Source organism: Amphibalanus amphitrite, unplaced genomic scaffold (genome assembly GCF_019059575.1).
Source record: "Amphibalanus amphitrite isolate SeventyFive unplaced genomic scaffold, NRLGWU_Aamphi_draft 000113F_arrow, whole genome shotgun sequence".
In the NCBI taxonomy this organism is placed as follows: domain Eukaryota; kingdom Metazoa; phylum Arthropoda; class Thecostraca; order Balanomorpha; family Balanidae; genus Amphibalanus; species Amphibalanus amphitrite.
In genome coordinates this window covers 822,471-845,340 of record NW_024881608.1, presented here as the reverse complement: position 1 = coordinate 845,340, position 22,870 = coordinate 822,471, and the positions used below count along the sequence as shown (strand labels likewise).

The following is a 22,870-nucleotide window of genomic DNA, read 5'->3' as shown; positions in this document are numbered from 1 at the left end:
CAGCGCCCTACACAATCTCCCGTCTCCGCGGCCGCCACCAGTCAACACGCATGATTTACCACGGCGCGGGCGGAACAATTGTCTCGGTTCGTGTTTTAATTGGCGAGAAAGGCGGCGGCGGCGGCAGCCGGCCGCCGACGACCCGACAAAACCTGCCGACCGAGCCGGCACAAACAGCCAACTGGTCCCCCCGGTGCGGGTTGGGTAACAATGCCGATAGTACCGCGGCGCTGCCGCCTTCAGGGAGCAGCACGGGCCGCGGTGCACTCGGCCAGAAAATGGCAAACCGGATAACTTTCCAACTGACAGACTGGTGGGGTTTCAGGGATAAAGGCGCATACTTGTTACTGCTGAGTGGGATAAGGCACCAATGCAATTAAGATGTTTGCTGCGTGAGTGGGGTCCGTAACAGCAAAACGAGGCCAGAATCAATTCAAGCTCAAAGAACAGCTCTGCGGCAACCGACAATGAACTCCCAGTCATATGGGGCTTGTTCCCAAAAACAACAGAAAACAAGACCACAGCTGAAGCATTCACTAAAATAATGGGAAGGGTCTGGACCGAGTAGAGCCACCAAGTCCGAGTCTACAACTAATCCTAAACCAAAATATCACAAATAATTAACTTAGGTGAACAGATAGTCAACAAAGAAAGGTTTTGCATGAAATGTCGCTGAAATATTATACAGCAGCAAACAAGCATTTGGTGCGGACGCTAATTTTGGCCAGAAGCAGGTCCCAGTTGTTGAGCTGGCGTCTCCCAAATAAGGTACTCGAAGGTGGTCGAACTAACCGGAACGTCGGAAGAGCCCAAAATAACACGTGCCGGCGTCACGCAAGTCTGTACCCACTCCCGTCCGAGCGGGTATGTTACCAAATAAAACACCCGACACATCAGTGGTTCACCCATGTCTCGCCGAAAACATTGCCGTATTAGGATAACGGCAGCATAATAAACAAACAACCCCAATGCTGCACACGCAAGGCTAACCACGTTAACTCGACAACAACTCACTTAATCCCACACAGTATGAAGTCAGCCAGCACATCTCACTCTGATCCGTAAATCGAGACGGGAATAAAATAGACGCCTGCGCCGGCACCCCTGACAGATGGTAAAACAGCCGGCTGGACTTGATTGCACTAGTTGGGATCCGCCCACACAGACAGACAGACAGACACAGCCTTCCAACGGGAGCTCCACTGTCCTTGACCACATCAGGCCGACACATCCGTGGGATGTGGCCTCAGGCGCGGCACGAGTGGCTCAGTGGGGCGCACCACGGCGTCTTTCAGGCCAGCACCAGGTCAACATTTCCGCCCACAAGACGGCTAGAAACACGAACAGAGCGAGCAAGTTAGACCAGACCATCTCGAAGGCACTGGCCATGTTTCTTACGGCCATCAAACGAGCTACGTGGTCGACCCGACCAGTTCTCGGAGAGCCTACATCAAGCGGGCGGTACGGCCCCGGCCCATCACGGGATCAGAGTCGGCGGCTGCAAGGCCGGCCGGTGGTCGGAGGGGGCATCAGTGACGCCGCGCTGAACAGAATGGCCGGCCGCCGCAGCGGCCTGTCGTCTCCACCGCACCTGGTGGCTGCGGAGGCGGCAGCGAAAGAGGGGGACAAATATGCTGAGGAGTTGCCACTAAAATCGAGGGGTATATTACAAATTGTAAAATACCCTGGACTCACTACTGTTTTAATCACCCAGATATCCCAAAAACAACCGGCAAATCGGCGACCTTTTGGCTTCAAATTATCATGGTAAATCTACCGGCAAACCATTGAACATTGCAAACACTTGAACCGCTTGGACATCGTCAGCCACCATGTGCTGTGATTAGAATACAAATCACCAACCCACTGCAATCGGCTCAGTTTGTGTCCCTTTTAGCACCAGTCTCTGCCACAGCCGGCGGGGCGGTATGGCGCGACCCCCGCCGACCCGGCACAGCCCAGTGGCCCCCTTTGAAGGTGCTCCGTTCGGGCGGGCCGGGACACGACCCAGCCGGCCCGCAGACAGGTGAGTGACACCCAGACACGGCGGCGGTCACGGCCGCCGGCTCCGCTATCACCAGTCCAAACACCCCACTCTATTTACCCCACACATCAGACTACTACCACCAATCGTCGGCCGCTGACTACTACCACCATCAGACTACTACCACCAATCGTCCGCCGCCGACACCGTGACGTGATTCATCCTCCGAAATCTGGACAACAAGTCGAGAGTTAACCAGAAGAATAACCCGTTCACCTCATCGTTACACCTCAGTGCCACGTCTGGACCCTGTCTCGCCAGACTACCACACCAGATGCCCTCCAGGCGGTGGTTACACCATGCTGAGATCACCGAACAGTGTAACACGGGGCCGGAGAGGTGACGAGGCCCAGTAATAACCCGAGATCATCCCCTCTCAGCCGGGTCGGCACCTCTGCCACCGGCGCAGCCCTCAGCCGCGGGCGGTGGGCCCGGCGCGGCAATTGGCCGCTGGTGGCCGCCGCGCCGGCGGCGGGGGCGGGGGCGGGGGCGGCCGAGGGTCACCGGTGCCAGGTCAGCGTGACCCCGCACACCTGGTCAGGTCAGCAGCTGCTCTCGCTCAACGCCAGCGTGCCCACAGTGACAAAACACGTCACACAGACAACGAACCACGATGCACATTGTTGTCAAATTTCTCGCTCGTCGCTGTTTTCCAGACGGCGCTATCTGGACAAGTGTGACGCGCCATCGTCATGTCTTTGTGTCCCACTCTCTCCGTTCGGCCTTCGGGGGGCATTACCTCTCCGCGGGCCATTCGGAGACCATCTTCTCTCCACCCACGCCGCTGCCTCGGCCTCTCCAATGTTGGCCATTTAGTGACCGGCGCTGGGCCGACTGAATTATCCCAAACCGCCGGCACCCGTCAATTACAGACGTAGTTACGCCGCCGAGCGCGCCGCATTATCACCCATCTCGTCCATTGGCGTGATGTATTTACGGGGGCGTTCGGGCCGGCCGTGGCTCGGGCAGTTTGCCGAACAGTCAGAGACAGACGCGAACGTAACGCGGGTGATCGTCCGTTACAGCACGCCGCCCGAGGGCACGGCGACTGACGAGACCCGCCACGGTGAACGGCCGGCCGGCCGGGCGGGCGGCTGCACGTTGCCATTGACAAAGGTTTGATTTACGATGATGCGGCCAGGCCGCGAGCGTCGTCCATTTTTCCTCAAACTGCCAAACCTGCCGGGGTGAGCGACAGCTCCGGGGGCGGCGGAGGGCAATGGGTTTGTATTGGAAGGCGCCGGGCGGTTGACGAATTTCATCAGAGCCACTCAGTAAGGGTGGAGTGGGTGAGGTTTACTCCGCCCAAAGTCACAACTGGTCGTTCCTCCACCCAGATCATAGTCCGTCAGCCCGACAGCTGTCCGTCAGAGCTCACAGGAGCCGGCGATATGTCACATCAGGACGGGTACCGACGCCGGGCGGAGACTTTGAAACCCGACGCCGCCCTCTGACATAGCGCGCCTCCAGCTGGACACCCACACAGCCCGGCTGGCGCGCACAGTTGCACTCACGTAAACCCCAATTCGGGAGTAGACATAACACTTCACACCAATTTGGGAGTACCTACACGTAACAGTTCAAACCTACCTAGCCACCTACATAATGTCGAATTCTAGTACACGGCCGTCAAATCCGGACATGCGTGACGGAGCTACATGAAGTGCGTGCCGTGCGTGTGATAGTGCGTGCGATACGTGCGGGACCGGCCGATAGTGGGTCCCGGTGCCATTAGCCGAGCGATACGCCCTCGCCTGGCGATCGGCGCCTCAATAACGGGGTAATTAGTGCGTAACGAGGCAGCAGCGGAGGCCGGCGGCGGCCGCAGCCATGTCCGGCCCGCGGACAGTGGCCTGCTCCGACCACACCAGACCCACAGTACGTCACCCGCCCTACGGCGAAACGGAGACATAATCTGCGCTGCTCCGTCCGGGAACTCAGGCGCCAGGGATGGCGTGACGGGGTGGCTCACCATATACGGCAAAATTACCGACACAGAGAAACGCGGCCGCCCACTCACCCACACACACAAACACAGAGACAGACGGACGATTTTACGACCGTCAAAGGAAAAGTGATTCCCTTCGTTTTGTGGTAGGGGAGACCCGGGAGGTATGGGCCCCCTGGAGGTATGGGCCATCGCAGTTTTGAAGAAGTGTTGCGTATTTTTACACATTTGACGGAGTTAACTGGTAGCAACCATTCCGTTATACATCCCACGTGATTTTCAAAATCTTCCTCAGTCTTCTTTGGCAATGAGTGGTGATAAAGCGTGTTTGCCCTCTTCGAGTAAAATACGGTACATACAGAAAATTCGTGATAAATTTGAACCAGGCTCGTTTTTGGATGTCAGACCATCGCTAACATAAAGTTTAAAGCATGCAAATTAAGACTGGATAGACAATTTGAAGCTTTCTTGCAAGATTATGAGCTGAGATGCTACGCACATTCTGGCGTCCTAACCGGGAGGTTCGGGCCACCCACCCCGTTGATCCTAAATAAATAAAAGTGTTGATTTCATTGAATGTCTCCGTCAACAAGTTTTATTTTTGTCGCGCAAGGTCGAAAATTTAACTTCAAATTTCATTCGAACAGAAAAATATTATTGATCTTATTTCATAGTGCATGCTTGAGCCTTGAGTTTACCAAAATACATATGGGCCCAAGTGACCTCCATGTAGTAAGCTGTTGGCCGCTTATGCGATTCCTGGGCTCTAAGATAGATCAAGGTAGATACCAGCTACGAGTATTCTCTCATTGTCGAGAAAAGAATATGAAACATGGCACCGGCCCATACCTCCTGGGCCATGGCCCATACCTCCCGGTGTATTTTGATGGATCGAAAAAGCACATGATTTATTGGAAGTTATCTGGAGACAAAATACCTGATCCCAGATGCCTAATATCAGGCACACGCTGTAGGCGAAAGGCAATTTCACATGCACAGAGTGAAAAACCGGGTCTAGCCACTGCTCACTGGAAGAAAATTGCCTTTTCACAAAACCGGCCCATACCTCCCGGGCCTCCCCTACGTCTGCTGGGACACTGCAAAGGGGCGCTGACCGCAGCTACAACAATGCACCCCATCACATTCGATGAAAGGGAAAATCAGACACAGTGTACCCAAACCACAATGTGGTGTTTGGCGGCCGTTTCGTGACTTCACCATGACGTAACCGTGAAGGCGTCCGTCCCTCCTTCCACCCACAAACCAGATTCGCCAGGTCCCCGAGCCTCTGTGGCTCCACGGGCGCGACTGAGGTCAATGCATGCAATACAGAAATGGGTGGAGGATGTCAAATTAAAGGCACGCTACCATCGCCCACCCTAAGTCCGGTCCTACCCACACGTGGATGTCACGTCTGTTTTACCAATCCCGCTATGCCCTCCTCCACTCCTCCCCGGCAATTCGGCCGGACCCGTCCCGTCTGGCCCACACTCGTGTCCAAATTAGCTGCCCGCTTCCTACGCAGGGCAGCACGCCGTTCGAACTCCGGTAAAAAGCTGCGCGGCGCGCCCGTTCGTCCGTGCACCAAATCGGCCGGGCCGCCCTCAGAGGCCCATTTTTCAGCTGTGGAATGAGACCCTCCTTCGATCTGCATGCGCGGCCGGTGCGCGGGTTTGTGGGTGGAACCAGGCACGGCGCTGGAGCACGGCACAGAGCACGGCGCCTCTCAGCACGCCACGTTACGGCCGGACGGACCCCCAGCACCAGCCCCGCTCCAACAGAACTCTATCGCCAGGGATGATCGCCAGACAAAAGAAGCAGTTTCGCGTAAAAACTGTTCGGATTAAAACCGCTGCGCTTGATAGGCTTTTTTTTAGTCTGCTTCTTGTGGTGGCATTTCGCGCCAGGCCACACCAAGGAAAAAGCTTTTCCCCGAATGAGGAAGGATGCCAGGAAGGAACGCTAGCATCGACTTACAAATCGCGGCTTATTACACTTGTCCGCAAGTCAACTTATGAGCTTACATTCGCCCACTGCCAAATTTCGAATCAACAAGTGCGATAATTATGCGAAGGCGAATATCTTGCCACTCTTCCCTTATCTCAATGAATACTTGACGAAGGAGCACTTTTACCGAAGGTCGGTAAATATCCGACCTGAGGCCTCTTGCACCAAACTACCTAGCTAGGTAAAATCGAAAAACCGGTTTCAGGATAAGCTAATTTAACGGTGGTAAATTTGTTTGCAATAGCCCAATACATAATCTTACATGTGCTTGCTAAATTTTGCACGTAAATTGTTACATTTGAGACTTGGACTGGGTATACGATGCAAAATAATCCAAGCATTGGTGCAAGAGGTTTTTGGTGCAAGAGGCCTCTGACCTGATCGGACCAAAAACGAAACAGACACCCAAAATTTGGACTGAAGCGAAATTCTATCACAAACAGGTACCTTACGTAACCTCAACTCGATAAAAGACAATAGGCGTGTGGAGAAACGATCCGTCCTGTCAAATGAAAACAAACTAAATTCCAATGATCCAAAACAAAGACACACCAAAACAGTTCAACCTCATATCGAAGACGGATCCAGCCCGGTTCGAGCAGACAGCTCTGCGCTCCGACCTGCCGCCAGCTGCCATATAAGGAGTGATGACGTCACCGGGCGGTGACCATGTAAACAGGGCTGCTCCGACCGGCCGGATCGGCGGGGCCACCGCTGCTGCCGATATAGCGCCATGAATGGTTCGACTGTGACCGGCGACCGGGTGGCGGCGGCAGACGCCAGAGACGTCACAGGGTGCCAGTGACGCAGCCATAGCGGGTGATTAGGGAACAGCTGACTCAGCTGGTTGCTGGAAAACGAGAGGATGGGGTGATTAGAGAGAAAAATATGAAGTAAGATAAATGCTGTAAATGATTGAATTTGGGTGCGACTCAGAGGTGAGTTAAGAATAGGTCCCCAGCCCCCCCCCCCCCAAAAAAAACACCATAAATCCCATACGGAAAGGTGAAAGCTAATGGCCGATGGCCAACGGCAACCGAATGCCGACAAATTTTCTGGAACCTCCAGGACCCCGTGCACCAATTCAGGATCGGACCCGAGCCAGACGGAACGCCACCCCACCGCGTATGGAGGCAGTGAATTAGGAGCACGGGTACAAGGCCAGCCGACGGGGGCCGCGGCGCGCTTTTGGGCGCGTTCCGTGCCGAAGATCAGGATTCCGAGCACGAACTGCGCGGAATAAAGCCCACTTACGAAACCGCCGGCCGCCTGATGGCCACTGCCGACCGGCGTGCCTCCGCGCAGAGCCCAGCATTAGCGCTAAAGCCGCCGCTGATTCTCTCTGCGGCCAGCTATCAGCTGAGTGGCGCGGCCGCTGCAGACGATCGCACTTCCGGTTCACAGTGGTATGCACGGCACCTGTGTTCCTATTCTAAGGCAGGGAGCACACACAGTAACAGCTAGGAATTGTGAAACGCTCTGGTCAATTGTGCAAACATCGGTGTACTGGAAAAGGAACGCCGACGGTTGTGCACAGAGAGCGAGACTGAACCGAACACACCGACACTACCTCGTACGGAAAGGGCCGGATCTTCCAACAGGGCTGACACACAAGACATGCCACGAACGCGCGCTCACCATACCGTCATGGGCCCTCGGAAGGCTAACCCTCCCACTCAGTTCTCTGTAACATGTAGAGCAGTTCTCCGTGAACCTTACATCGCTCCCAAATAAGATCGAGCGACCATTGCCGTCGCTCTTGTAATAGCCGATCAAAGCTGCGCTAACGTAAGCGTTTAGTATAACAATCGGAGCGACGCCGCGTCGACAAGTTCAGTTCATGCCGCATTCAACGGATGACATCATCAGTATGCCACAGAGCTGATCAACAATCAACACTGTCGTCAATTGTTCGTCGTCAAACCAGATCATGGTCTACCATCGCATATCGCAACAGCCCTCTGTACTTCCCATCGTATATCGTGCTCTGCAGCATTCCATAACGTCCACCACTGTCCACGGTCGTCCACGGGCGTCCACCGCGCCTCCGTCCACCGTTGCCAGCCGGCTCTCCACTGTTCCGATTCCTTGGCCGCGGGCCCGAACACCCCATCTCAACACCGGTGGCATGCGGGCGGCCGGCGGCGCACCAAGCAGCAGCTTTCCATGCACCGGCCGCGACGGGTAATTTCGGCTAATGTGAGCACACTCGCCGCCGGCGACACCGGACTGGTTATGATCAGATCCACCGCCCGGGATCGGGGCGGTTCGCCGTGCCGTGTTCCATCGGCTGCTAGAGAGTAAGTATTCAGAAACGTTCAGCACCGGTTCGATAATGAGCCCGCTTCATCAGTCGCTGGTGTACCTCGGGGCTCACTCTGACCCTAACAAGCTGGTGGACCAATCATTCCTACACGACCGGGTATGGACTGACGCCATAAAATAGGACGCCGGACGCCAGCCGTGACTCAGAAGACCGATGTCCGTGTAATTAGCGAGATGTTCATCTCTGCGCCCAGTGATGGCGTGTCCACGGGCGGCGCCCGGCCGCATCGTCCTCATCAGTCTCTGCCAGCGGACTTTGACGCCGCCCGACTGCCCTGGCCACCAGCAGGGACCCCCCACCGGTCAATGGGACGAGCTTTTCATCGACACCGCCCACACACCTCGGCGGCCTCCGCCCAGGACCAATCTGCGCCCGGGCGTCTCCTCCCGTCTCCACAGTCTCCTCCACTGTCTCCGAGGCGGACCTCAGCGTCTCCGCCCTTCTCCGCCGTCCATCTCGATTTGTCTCAGCAGTCCCACCAATCTCACGGACCCTTTCCAGCGCCGGTAAGACACATCGCCGAGCGGAGTCCGCAGCGGGAAGACTTTTTTTTATAAATTTAGTCCGAACCTTTTGATGGGAAGGATTCACAAGGACAGAGCCACCGCTAAGCGAAGCTTGTTGCGATGACCCTGCCCTCTACCCTCCGATCGCGCAATTCCGATTCTATGGCAGAATTTAGAGTCCAAAGTTTAACGTGCGCACAAAGCCGCGCACGGCCGGTCCCCTCGCTGACTTCGCCTGGCTACGGCCTGCCACCAACCGCAACCATACCTACCTGTCAGGAGGCCCATAAATGTCGAGCGCCCGTCGCGCTTCGAACCCGGACTGTCATAACCGGGAACGCGTGCTCTCACCACGCGGAGTCCAACGCTCTAACCAACTGAGCTACGGGACCGACTCAAGACGTCCGAACGCGTGCGGCACGTGCCTGATTACCGGCTGCAATCAATCACGGCGCAGTTCAGCGTCACGAGGGATTAGCACGCTATACAGCGCGGTCATCTTGGCCGGCTGCTGCGCGGTGGCGGCGCGAAAGAGGGGCCTCGAGAGGGCGGCCTCTCAGCCGTGCGAGACTCACAAAGAGCTGCGCCGAGCGGCAGAGAAAGCCGCGGCGCGGTGGACAGTCTGCCACCCTGCCACGTCACCGCCTGACGTCGGTCAGTGTTTTCCTAGCTGAGAGACGAATGACGCCGGTGATAAAACGGCACCGCACTCAGCCGTAACGCCTGGCGAGGCGAGGAACAGAGGCGAGGTGCGGGTCGACGTGCGAAGGGGAGGACAAGAGGCGAGGGTGGGATGACGGTCCGTCCACGCACCTCCCTCACACAGGGCGTATGCCCGGCCGCGTCAATCTCACCACGCAAGACTGACGTGCGGCGGGGGAAGGAGCGCGGGGGAGGGAGTTTTGATTAGCAGGGCGGCGCCCGACCGGCGACTGCACGATCACATACAAGAATAGCTTCTTACAACACCACCAGCCTCTTCAGAACGCCCACCGACGCCTGTCTGACGATTGATACTGGCTGACAAATTGGCATTACCGCAGCTGGCCGCTGGGATGTAGCCCCGCTCGATTGTCATCGCAGGCTCGCCAGCCTGTCGTCGCGTTAGATAACATGTCGCCCACCGTGGCCGGCTAAGTTACGCGACACTCTGCCGGATTGATTATCGGGGCTTAAAGGTGTGCCGACCGCTGAAGTCATACTGCTTGTTGTCCGGACGGATTAGCCATTCTCACGTCGTCTGCCCACCGTATGCGCAGAGCACTGTCGTCGTAACTTCGTCGTACGTCCATCGTACGCTGACCGTAATTTCCTCCGCGATGCGTCTGTCGGGGGTGCGTTCACCCCCATTGTGTAAGTACCTGTTGACCGGTAAGGACGCGTACCGTGATTCACCGCTCGTGGACGCTTCATCAGACGCTATACAAGTCGGCAGCGCACCGGCCGCAGTGGGATGACGGCTGTAGGTGGGCACCAATCGGTGGTGACCGCCCGCACCACGCATCAGAAAGTACCCACCGAACCAGAGTCGTCACCAAGGTTTCCGCAAGGCCACCAAGAACTCGGTCTTAGGCGGATAAGTGGAGCGGCGGCGGTCGTCGCTTTTCAGGTTGGCTCATCCGCCTCGGAATGTCCAAAGCACGCTGTAAGCGTGCCACTGGCAGCGTTTTGGAGGTGACAAGTGGTACATAATCCGGGCTGAGGATGAGGAAATACGAGGGCGATGGGCGGCACTCTTTTTTAGTCATCCGATAATAGGCAATGACTGCTTTGGATAGCTTACATAACGCAAGCAATTAAGCTCCCAAGAGTATTTTTTTGCAACTGATCTTGCGCGGATGCCAACTTTGACGTCAATCGGACGTGCGCAGAAAGTAATGACACATATAAATAAGATAAGAAATTATATGCCGAGCCACAATACCGAGTCTGCTCTACCGTTCATCAACATTTTTCCCCCTTGGGTTGGGTCATTTCTTTGTACTATAACGATCGAACGATCCAAACCGTCCACTGATTTCTCGTCCCATCCAACAAAGCAGATGCAATATCCGCCTTGCGAAAGCAGCATCGCTTGCTGCCGTTTATAGTCGGCGGCAATCGCCGCTCATTGTCGATGACTGCGCGGCCTACCCTTTATAGTCACCGTCTGGAGGCACCCGGCGTCTGTCTGTAACGTGGTTCTCCGACCCAGTAGCTTTCCGCGCTATCGCCTGTTCCGCGGTCACGGCGCTCACGAACGGCCAGCCTTGTGTGCTGCTCCGTGCTCCAGATCGGCAGAGGGCAGCCTTTCCTGGGCGACAGTCACCTATTATCGGAAGGACGTTTTTCGTGAGTTCATTGAGGCGCACGTGGTGGTCAATATCCCCTAAAACACGCCACAAATATGGTCATATAAAATACCATCGCATGGCGCAGGTAGCATTGACTGACATTTTCCTCGGCGGTTTTTACATCAGCCCAGTCTGAAGCCGAGGTCATACCGCGCACAGCATTGATAAGCGAAGAGACTCAGCATTTTCGGCGAACAGTGCACGCATTATACTGAAAACACGAGTTCTGTATCGTTCCTCCAGCCTTTTTTGGAACATGCGCCGCGCGACTCCAAAAGAAGTGAATGAATGACATGAATCATGGTAGCGACTTCGTCCGCCAAACACGAGCATGAAATAATAAAAAGGTTTGTATAGATATGGAGTATGATAACGGAGCCACAAAGGAAGAAACAGCGCTACATTGTCCGATATGCATTCCGGTGGCATTTTCGCCATTACATCCAAAACGGGGAAAATACTTATCTACTAGATTATGACGGATTTCCCTGCATGACAAACCGCGATAACTAGTTGAATGATCGTCTTCGGCCACTGAAGTGACAGTAAAACTCGGCCGATGCGAATATAGGCACATGCTCTACGGTCCATATCTATGCTGCCCTTGAGAACGGCTTTCAGAACAGAGGCGGCGGACGCGGCAACTCTTTGCATTATGTATGTATATTGATTTATTGTCAGCCAACGACGGCACTATGAAACTTGTCAATCAATTTAAAAACAACAACGAACGGTATATGATGAGAACAACTTGGAAAATTGCATACAAAGCTGATGCAAAGCAATGAGCGCCGCCAAGACAAAAAAGGAAAACATAAATCGATAAGCGATGTGATCAAGCCACAAAAGATAAATGGAAAAGTCGTCAATATACTGCTCAAAAGATTAAGAGCATTTTTCCGTAATGAAGTCAGATCTCCATCGCGCGAGTAAGAGTAGTTAGCTACTGCGCGGAGTTGACCCGGTGGCAAAGGTGGCGGTGTTTCCGACAGAGGTCAGGGAGGAGCCGAAGGTGCGTGGCGAACAAGGGATCAGCATGCTGCAGCGGGCTGTAGGCAGTGGATACTGGGTGCTATGTCGAAACTGGACAGGTGGACAAGTGGACGAGCGGTGGACGCTGGTCGGTGGAAGCGAAGGACCGTGGAAGGCGGGTGGGACAATGGACAGAGGGCAATGAGTAGTGAGCAGTGGACGGTAGAAAGTGAATAGTGAGCTGTCTGAAGGCGTCCCAGAGCAGTGAGCAGCCCACACACACGCACAACACCCACCTCCATTGTCCCAGCACCCAGCCGCACATCGCTCACCCCCGGGGAGCAGCTCCGAGCAGCTCCCCTCCCTCCCAGGCGCACAGGGAGCCGAACAGAGGCCGGCAGTGACTCCCCGTCCGCCCGCGACACAGCGTCCCCGTATTAGCCGCATTGTCACCAGATGAGACGATAGCGGGGCTACACGGCAGCGATACATCACCCCGGCCCGACCCAGTTTGGTACCGGCGAGAAAGGAGCTCAGAACGGCGGCAGAGAGCCCCAGAGGCCAAGGTGAAGGAGAAACACGCTGGCATGGATCACCGACTTTGCTTAATGCTTTCCTATCAGAATAGCAAAATATAGATAAAGGAATATGGTCGTAGCGAACATGCTTGAAAAAGATTGCAAGTAAAACTGGTTTGTTATCTGGATGCGATTTTTATCAACAATAATAGCCGAATCCCGAAGCTCGAGGCTTGCACAAGAGCTTGACATGCCTCAAGTATGGTAAGTCCGCTGAACTATTTACTTTTGTTTGGCTACAAAGAGCCTAAGCTCAACAAGAATGAGAAAGAACGTATGAACATGCAATCATGCATGCATCTTCTATAGTCCCAACCCATAACCATAAATGTCAACCTAACCGGGTGAGGGCACTTTTGGCTCGTTGGCCATGGGAAAAGGACTAACAAAATTAAGACACCACATGCACATTGCACAGTGTACTTCTTGCATTTCTCCTTGCACTTGTTTTGTTTGTTTTGTTGGGTTAGGCCCTTTCGGTCCAATTAGACCATTTCAGAGCCGGAAGGATGATAGGAACTAGGGGGAGACATTGGTCTGGGCAGGCACCCTAGTGAGTCGCCGGGGCTGAGCCCGTCCAGAGGACAGGCCGCCCAGCCCCAAGGCACTCACTGCACCCGGCTACGGGGTGCGCTCCCTCGGGAGCGCACTCCCTCCCAGCGGTGCCGCTCCAAGGGAGCAGCCCGCATGAGATAAAGTTGCCTGTCCAGCCCGGAGGGGGGGGGGGGGGGGTTGCGGCGTGGAGGAGAAGGATTTCAGTATCCTGAGGATAGAAGCACGGAACGGTCATGTCCTTGCACTTCTAACGTTCAAACAGATAAGCAGTGAGCACGGTAAGCAGGGAGCACGTCCCCCCAACCCGCAGTACCAGCACCACCTAGTGTCCGACTTTCGCCCAACACCCCGCTCCTCCCTGGGCTTCTGCCCCAGAAGCCCTACACCACCTACACATTGTTCGCATTAGAGAACACGGCCTTCCGGCAGCAGCGAGGAAAACCGTCCGGGCTGGGTGCAGAACAAAGGCACGGGAGTAGCATCGCCACTGTTATCTGCAGACCATCTCCCCGAGTAGCAGCACTAGATCCAGCGCGAGCCCCGCCCGCGCCGCCGGTTAATCAGCACGCGCTGCAGCGGCTCGGGATCCCGCAGCGCCGCTGACAAATTTCACCCGAAACGACGACAGAAATAGGCAGCTCGATCGACAGCCCCCACCTCTGGGATTGATAGAGCCCGTCACCAATTGCATGCGAGCGTGCCATAAACTGGTGTCAATCTCCGCGGCTTAATTCATAAATCGCGACGACAATGAATCGCCTTTTCTGGGTACGGACGAGGTCACTATAAAAATAGGACCAACTATCGACCTGGCATCGGCACTGAGTAGTCGGTGACAATCTGATTGTTACGTGGCGCCTTTACAACCCAAAAACATAAAAATAGGCCGTAAATGGTTCAAAGACGCGGTCCGTACAAAACGATATGAGTTGCCTAATTTGAACAATAGCGGAAATTCATTCAACGCGAAAGACCATGCAATATGAATGGAGCAAAGCCACTTGCGGGTTCCGCAGATTTTCATTTATTATTTAGTGATCTCCAGAGGCGCTGACTGGCTGCTTTTACGGCAGAATTAATGCATAAATCAGCCATAACAGGGGGTAGGTGCAGCAGTAACACCGGTTTTATTTAGTTTCACCAGGCACCAGCAACTTTACTCGCACGTTGCACAGTAACTGAATAGAGCTACTGAAATACAGGACTAGCATTTTCTGTTCAGTCAGTTCCTGTGCGCTCATTTATCTCAACTTCAACTCAACCTTCAGTATATGTTGACATGTAGAACACCAGTATGACCGTAAATCACCCATCCAAGCCAGCCGCCCCACTTGTGACTCCACCACCCATCAAAACCAAGCCACCCCTCGTGAGATCTCGCAGACCACGAGTTCCTCTCGGCACGTGCCAAGCGGTAACCCCCGCACCTGCCGTTACGCAGGGACAGGCGCCATGTCCGCTCCATGTCTCGCTAACGACGGCCGAGTGCCGCCTGGTGTGTAGCCTGGGCGGCGGAGCGTACGACGGGCTGGCGGTGGCGCGTGCCAACAGGGATCGTACCTCCGACCGGGGGGAGACGGAGGGGAGGGTAGGGGAGGTGATCCAGGGCGGCGGCGGCAGTAACTGATCTGCAGGAATATTGGTATTAGACATGCTACGCTGATGATAATGTCCAGTCAGTCAAGGGCTTATGCTAAAATGATTACAGTTGAGCAATGGCCTAAATAGTGCTGCAGCGCTCTGATGCGATTGAAGATAAAATAGATATCGTTCAACTATAATGGCATAGCTGAATCAATTATCTCTCAAGAGCTTAGTAAATTGTAGCCCGCATTATCATCATGCAAAACAAGTCATGCCATCTTCTCGAAAGAAGTCTCATCTAGAGACTAGCATTCGATGCATTTGTTGACCATCAACACATCCCACAACAAAAACCAGTTCACAGCACCAGCCATCTCGCTCTGAGCACCCCACCCCGTGTCTCTCACACCCACCTATACCTCCCCACCCCTGTCCGACACGACCCAATCTCCGCCCGCTGACCGGGCACTGACCGGGTCACGCATTGTCCTCGGCGTGTCGACACCTCTGTGACAACTGTGGCGCGGGCGGCGGTCAGGGCGCGGGGGTGACGAGTCCGACGCTCTCCGTCCATGTGACCGCCACTCGGCTGCGGCTGACCGGGCCGGCCGGCCGTCCGTCCGCCCACGCCATTGTTCTCAGCACGGCATTTATCACCGTCCCATTGTCTTGGCTCGTGTCTTCTCGCCGACCGCCCGTCTGTCTGTCTGTCTGTCTGCCTATCTGTGTGTCTGTCTGTGTGTCTGTGTGTCTCCCTGTCTGTCTGTCTCTCTGTCTGTCTGTCTGTCTGTCTGTCTGTCTGTCTGTCTGTCTGTCTGTCTGTCTGTGTGTCTGTCTGTGTGTCTGTGTGTCTGTCTGTGACTGCCTGTCAGCTGGGTGGTGCGTCTCAGCGCCCCAGTTAAATGGAATGAGGGGGCGGAAAGACAAAGTGGGCGGCCGGAAAGACAAGGGAAGAACACATCAGGGGTTGGATGTAGTCCACAGGGGCAGTCTATTACCGGCCCACCCTCCTTGTTTACACACAAGGGAGGCACAACTAGGGAAACGTGCGTCCCGGCACCTTACAGTGCCGCACTCACCTGGTTTTGGATGTCGGCGATCTTGGCCCAGGAAAACTCGAACTCGTTCAGCGGCACCTTGGCGTGCTTCAGGAAGCGCAAGAAGCCAAGCTCCTCGGGTCGCAGGATGAGCAGCGCGTGACCCCGGCCGCCCATCCCGCGCGCCGTCCGACCCACACGGTGGATGTACTCCTGTGAGCGAGAGACGGCAGGCGATGGGTGCGTCATAAAGGGCGAGGTGGAAAGATGTCAGCAAAGAATACGCATCAAATGATTTCTACGAGAAATAATGGATTACCAAGACTTGAAACTGGACTCAAACGAGGGGATTGGGCGGGTTAGAGTGCAACATTGTAACCGGGTCATGACCTAGCGGGTCAACGGTGTCATATGTCCTTCTAAGACCTTCAGCAGTCATCAAAGAATTGAGTCATCAGTGCGTCACCAGCCCACTCAACCCAGGGATGAGCAAGGCAGGATAATAAGCCAGCAATCAAACGGACAGTTTCGACTGTGACTTATTGGTAAGTGAATGCCAGAAGATCCACAGATAAGGATAATCTGCGGTCATTCTGGTCTCCACAAACAGCGATTACGCAGTAAATTACGGGTCGCAGACGGCGACGCGTTAGCGGCGGTATGTTTTGTGTGGGTACTCAGTGAATATTTCAGTAAAAATGAGTTAAAAGGCAATAATATATGAGAACGATCTGAAATAAAACACGAAAGCAATCTATAACATGCTATATAAGATACGCCATTAAACACATTCCGGGCAAAACAATCAAGCAACTCACTATTGTTCAGATCATTTATCATGATCGGCAGCCCGGTACTTAATTTATTTCCATACACAAAGTGCAGTGGTTAGTTCACATGTCACCTATCGAATATGAATAAGATACACTCGAGACCAAGCTCGAAACGCTGGCGCATTCAGAACGGAATCATTTTTGTCAGCTCCTGACAGCTGGGGCATTCCACGATAGATCGTACCAGGCCCGTCACCCTCATCCCTCAGATTTGAATGAAAATTAGTACAAGGGGTAATCATAGGCTCCAAATACACCTGCCAAAATATCATACTTCTCAGATGAAAACTTTTTGAGTTACATTGCATAATATTTTCTCAACTTCAGATTGTAAGGATGAGTTTGATGAGCTAGAACTCAGAAACGAGCTAAGCAAGCAACAAACGGTAAACAGCTTTGAACTAACGATGAATCAAAGATTAATACAGTATTTTTAAAATTGGAAAGAAAAGCTTTACATATTGAAAAAAGGCGTAGTATATTTTAAAATTGTCTATAATGGCCCTTGGGACCAAAATTTTTGCCATTTTTATTTCTTCAAAATAAACTTCAGGTCATTTAAAATCGACATGCAAAAAATTACAAAGGTGTTCTTTCTGTAAGTTCCTCATTTTAATGCATACAAAATGGGTTTCCGGGGGGTCGGCACGACCCCAGCTCGCCGTTTCGCCTCTAATGGAGCTAGAACCTTGCGGAAAAAACGAGCATGTGCGCCGTTACAAGATGCATCGAATGATACCTTACTTTAAGGTCTCGGGTTGATTGGTGACCCCTGAGGTCATTTCAAGTGGCCCAAATTACGGGTCCGGCTTTTGATAGATAACTTCGCAACAAATGGTCGTAGAGCCGCGATTTTAGCATCTTTGTGTTTGCCTAGCTCCGGCGCGTCGAACGGTATGCTGTTTGTTCTGGTGAGGTCAGCTTAAGTCGCTGACCTCGGGTCAGCACACTGCCGTGTATTTGGCTCCGCTCCCCGACCGGGCGGCCCAGCCGGCAGCCAGCCCCCGGGCATCACGTGACCGCCCGAGTCCGCGGCAAAGCCAACCAGCGCGGCGCTGGACAAACAGCGCCGCTACAGAGATGGTTAACAGTCGGGTCAGGTCACGAAGCTGGGTGAATGAGATCATATTGCACATCATTTGATTCGCAAGGTCTTCCCGAGTCCATTGGTAGCTTTCCCGTCTCTCTAGCTCAATTTGATCGAATGTAATTAACGAAAAACTCTTATGACCCTAGTGACGTACGAATCACGTCACGCAAGGTCAACAATGCAAAAGTGAGGCAAAAATGACTTCAATTGAACTTTCAGTAACCAGTGATGTCACTAGGCAGCTTTACCACACCATTTGTAGGCTCTCTTCCGAAATCACAATTCGAGACCATTACGGTGACGCAAAATAAGTACATTTATAGAAAGAACACCTTCCTAAATTTTTGCATGCTACTTAAAAATGATCCAAAAATGTTTTTAAGTAAATAAAAATTCAAAAAAATTTGGTCCCAAAGGCATAAAAATGCAAATGAAAGGAAACTCGAGGTGTTATATATCAAAAATAGTATATATTTCAAAATTCTAAAAATGCATATTATTCTTTGTTTCAATGCAAGTTCAATGCCGTATAGCATTTGGCATTTGGATTATCCGTCTTAGAGTTACAGCCCGCCAAACTTGGGGCTGCAACGCAAGATCCAAAACATGTTATACACTATAACTCAAAAAACACTCATCTGATAAGCCTGAAATTGTTACAGGAGGATTCAGAGCCCCTGATTACCCCTGAGACCAATTATTGTTAAAATCCGAGAGATGAGGGTGTCAAATTGGAAAAAAGTGGTACGATCTATCGTGGAATGCCCCAGCTGGAAGCATTACACCCCAATTATCGTGCAAAGGTTTTCACCACCATAAAGTACACGGAGCACAATGCATGCAGCTTTCAATCAAAGGTCCTGGGCATGGGCGGCATCCCATTTGATTTATAACCGGCATTAAGGTAAAACCATAGCTAATTGTTATGCAGAGAGGGTATCGAACGCCTAATTATGTTCGATGTAAGAAACGCTACCAGATCGCTTAGCTCGATGACCCCTGGCATTAACTGAGGTAGAAACTGATAAATGTCACATATTCGCGCCTCCAATCGAGCTACAGTTATGGTAATGATAACATCGTACTCAACAACACATTTACATTTCGCAACACCAACCAGAACTAGAGGAACCAGTGTAGCAAATAGGCTGCGACTGATTGAGAAAGGCAGCTAAATGCCCATTTGACTCGGGAACGAATCCAATCAGCAGATAAGATCTGCAGTATTATTTGGAGCAGCCGCCACGAGGCAAGGCATCCAAAACGAACTATTGAAGAGAGCCACAAGTCAGCGGGTTATCTTACACCATTAATCACGAACGACCGAAGAATACCAAAAATATAAAAATGAAGACCTGAAAAATCATCGCGCCTGCGCTTCCCCAATAAATGGTCCCCGATCCAAATCAATATCAGTCGCGGGTGAGTTATAGGGCAAAAAGCTGGTAAATTGGTGGGGCGAGGAGCGTGCCCGTGATATAATTAATGGCGACAGCTGTCCATTGTTCGGGCGCAGTGTGACCGGACCTATCAGCGGCGGCGCCTGCCCACACACAGATGGGGACCCGTCCACCCGTCCACCCCACCGATCAGTTCTGTCCACACACAGAGGGATTGGTCCTACCCGTCCACCGGACCTGTCAGCGGCGGCGCCTGTCCACACACCGAGAGGGAGACTGGTCCACCCGTCCACAGCGTCTATTCCGCCCGTCCACCGGGCAGCAGGGCCGCTCCGTCTTGTCCACACACCGAGCTCATCCACCACGCTCGTCCACCTGCCTAGTCTCCTCGTCCACCTGACTGCCCAGTCCTCCCCATATCACCAGAACACCACGCCCCACGTTCCAAAGTCCAGTTCATCCCTAGCACACAGTCCCTGCCTGTCACCTCGACACTCCTTCATAAGTGCCAGCAGCAGCACGACCTACTTCCCACGGCAAGAGCACCGTCCATCATACTGCACCAATGCAGCCCACTATTTCATTCCCCATGTCCCCACCCGGCGCCATGTCCCTGTCCACACCGCCCCTGATACGTCACACCTTGTGTTATCTACCGCCTGAGCATCTCAAACCCAGAGCCCCATACCGGCTCGAACCCCGACGCAAGACGAACGACACACAACATGACACCGGCGCCGCTGCGGCCTGCATAGCGATCGGCAAAGCCTGATCGATGTACACATGTCTCCAGCGGCAACCATGACATCGAGAACACCCGTGGGCCCCGAGCCGGCCGGTCGGCATCGACCAAAAACAGAGCAGCGAAGGTTAGCCCGTCACCACCGACAGGAACCCGCAGCGGCTGCAGACGGCGAGGTTAGCTTCTCACGGGCGAGCGGTGTTCAGAGGGGTTACCGGGTCCCACAGTCCGCTTAAAGCCCGTGACTGTCCTAGGCTGACAGGGCAACAAGTCGGCCGGCCTCAGAGCAATACGGGAACATTCGCGACTCGGACAGGCCTTGTCTGTACCAGGGACCGCCCTGCTCGGGCGGGGGCGGCGGCGGGGGCGGGTATCAGGCCCGTATCTGGGCCAGCCAGGGCGCGGGGCCTGTCCCTCCATACTGGGAGTGTACCGTGCAACCCTGTGTTGCACCAGCCCCGGAAAGACGCCCAAAACGTAATATTGGCCCCATGACGCAGGTCAGAGCAGTCCACAATGGCGGCACGGTATGAGACATGACATGGGGTTGTCACGGCCTCTCAACTGGCTTCCCGCTGATACATGGAAATCATTATAATTTGTAACGCTCAGCCAATAACCACATTGATGTGTTCCAGTTGTAGCATTCATTTTTCATTTTTCAATTGGAATTTTAGTTAAAACGCATTTTCAGCATAGAGCGAAACGAGCCATCTCATCCCTTTCATGACATATGTAGTAACAGTCTGACAATAGAAACCTCTCCGCCCGGCGCCCCGGGATATCACTCAGCCAGTCCCCACACGGGCACACGGCGCCGGAGACTCTCAGCCCCTATGCAGATCACACGCCCCAGTCCCGCGGCGTCCCACCAGGAGCTGTACCGAGGCCAACAAAGATTAATGACACTAATCGGCCAATAATCGCCAGCTCAATTATCGTCCGGGCTGTCGTGAGTGGTCAGAACTCGGGCTGACATGCTCATCTGCAGCACGGCATTGCCGTGTCATCGATGTAACCTGTCATCGATGTCAGATATGCAACATTAATTCGATGTCAGCATGCCGTGTCATCAGTGTCAGCACTTTACTCGAAATCTGGTCACTTGTGTACGAATTTCCCCTTGGACCGAACCAAAACCAACCATCAAACGCACGGGGTGATGGACAGAGACGTGCCACTGACCTTGGGGTCATCAGGCGGGTCGAGTTGGCCTTGAGGTCATCTAGCGCCGGTCCATTGACCTTGGCGTCATCTGGTAGCACTGACCTTGGAGTTACGCCATTGACCTTGGGGTCATCAGGCGGGTCGAATTGGACTTGGGGTCATCTAGCTCCGGTCCACTGACCTTGGAGTTATCTGGTTACTGGTAGCACTGACCTTGGGGTTATCTGTCATTGACCTTCGGGGCATGTGGCTCCACTGACCTCGGGGTCATCCGGCGGGTCGAAGTGACCATGGGGTCACCAACTGACCTTGGGGTCATATGGCGCCACTGACCTTTGGGTCATCTGGCGGGTCGAATTGGCCTTGGGGTTATCTGGTGGTCGTCACTGACCTTGGGGTCATTAGGCGGGTCGAACTGACCTTTGGGTCAACTGGCATCCACTGACCTTGGGGTCATCAGGCGGGTCGAACTGGACGATCCAGTCGACGGCCGGGATGTCCAGCCCTCGGGCGGCCACGTCGGTACACAGCAGGATCCCGCTGTCGGCGTTACAGAACTGGAAGAACGTCGTCGTCCGCTTCGACTGCTTCTGCTTCCCCTGTGGGAGAGAGAGAGAGAGAGGGGGAGGGAGGGAGAGAGTTGGTGTGATTAGTGACCGATCACCGGGCTCCACTGTTTTATTTATCGTTGTTTTTTTTTAGTGGGGAGCCTTTCAGAATGTGGATCGGATGGTGACGGCCAGAGTGATTTGTTTACATTTCACGAGTCGGGAGGACTGGCGAGGTGAAAAACGACGCGTGTGATTGATGCCTAGAGAATGTCATCACAGACTGATGTGATGGATGTGCAATTAGAGTCCAGCAGATGCAAAATCATAACGTAGCAACATTCCATAAAAATATGACATTCTGGTTCCGTCAGCTAGCGATTAATTGCCAATCAAATCAAGAGCAGCGTCATTACCAAACCCTAACTAAAAAAAAAAAAAAAACAGTAGGAGCATTAACTCAAGCCCCTGTGGTGCAAATGACACAACCCCGTTGCCCCTGCACTGAGTGGTTGTCAAAGGCACAGGGTACTGGCGTGGCTGCCCCCGACACTGCCGCGGTGCTCCCGGCACTGATATGATGCACCCAGCAGTGGCGTGTTTGCCCCCGCTACTCACGTGGATGCACATGACGGGCAGGTCGATGTAGTTGAGCAGCTCGTTGTGGAACTTCACCGACATACAGCTGCTGAAGAACACCATCACCTTCTTCTTGCGGTTCTTCTTCAGGAAGGTGAACAGCAGCATGAACCGCTTCTCCGACGGACACACCACATACCTGTGACAATACAGCGCAGGTGAGCAAATAAATGTTAGAGCTTGTTTTCATTTATCTAGCTATTCGAGGCGGTTAATTCAAAATCTGTTCCACACAGAATTTGTTCAAGTACTGTGCGAAGGTCAATGACGCAATAATATGACTGCAAATGCATCACTATTATCTCACACCAATGTTCGATTTGCTGACATCACGCGTGTGGGACGAGAGCAAAAACAGCGTGACGTCATCTCCCACAGACGTCGTAATTATCGACACTCGGAGAGGAGCGCAATACGATAGCGGCACAGTGAAAATGATTGGTGTGTCTGTTGACAAAATGAGCTATTTATAGCATCGAGATTTGTTTCGACTATTGCTCTGTTGATTACGTAAAGACCGGTGATCTCATTAACAGGGATGCAATAACTTAGCATGTAAAT

The 22,870-nt window shown here is 53.5% G+C and overlaps 1 protein-coding gene across 4 annotated transcripts in view; it reads right to left on the bottom strand.

Moving 5' to 3' along the window:
• Positions 1–22,870, bottom strand: part of LOC122381069 (probable ATP-dependent RNA helicase pitchoune) — a 33,825-nt gene that overhangs the window by 3,270 nt on the left and 7,685 nt on the right. For all 4 annotated transcript variants that reach the window (XM_043364805.1, XM_043364806.1, XM_043364807.1 and 1 more), the window contains exons 9-11: positions 22,289–22,448; positions 21,569–21,721; positions 15,933–16,103 (exon numbers count right to left, since the gene is read on the bottom strand). In XM_043364805.1, coding sequence (XP_043220740.1) covers positions 15,933–16,103; positions 21,569–21,721; positions 22,289–22,448 — 484 coding nt within the window. The remainder of the gene's footprint in view (positions 1–15,932; positions 16,104–21,568; positions 21,722–22,288; positions 22,449–22,870) is intronic.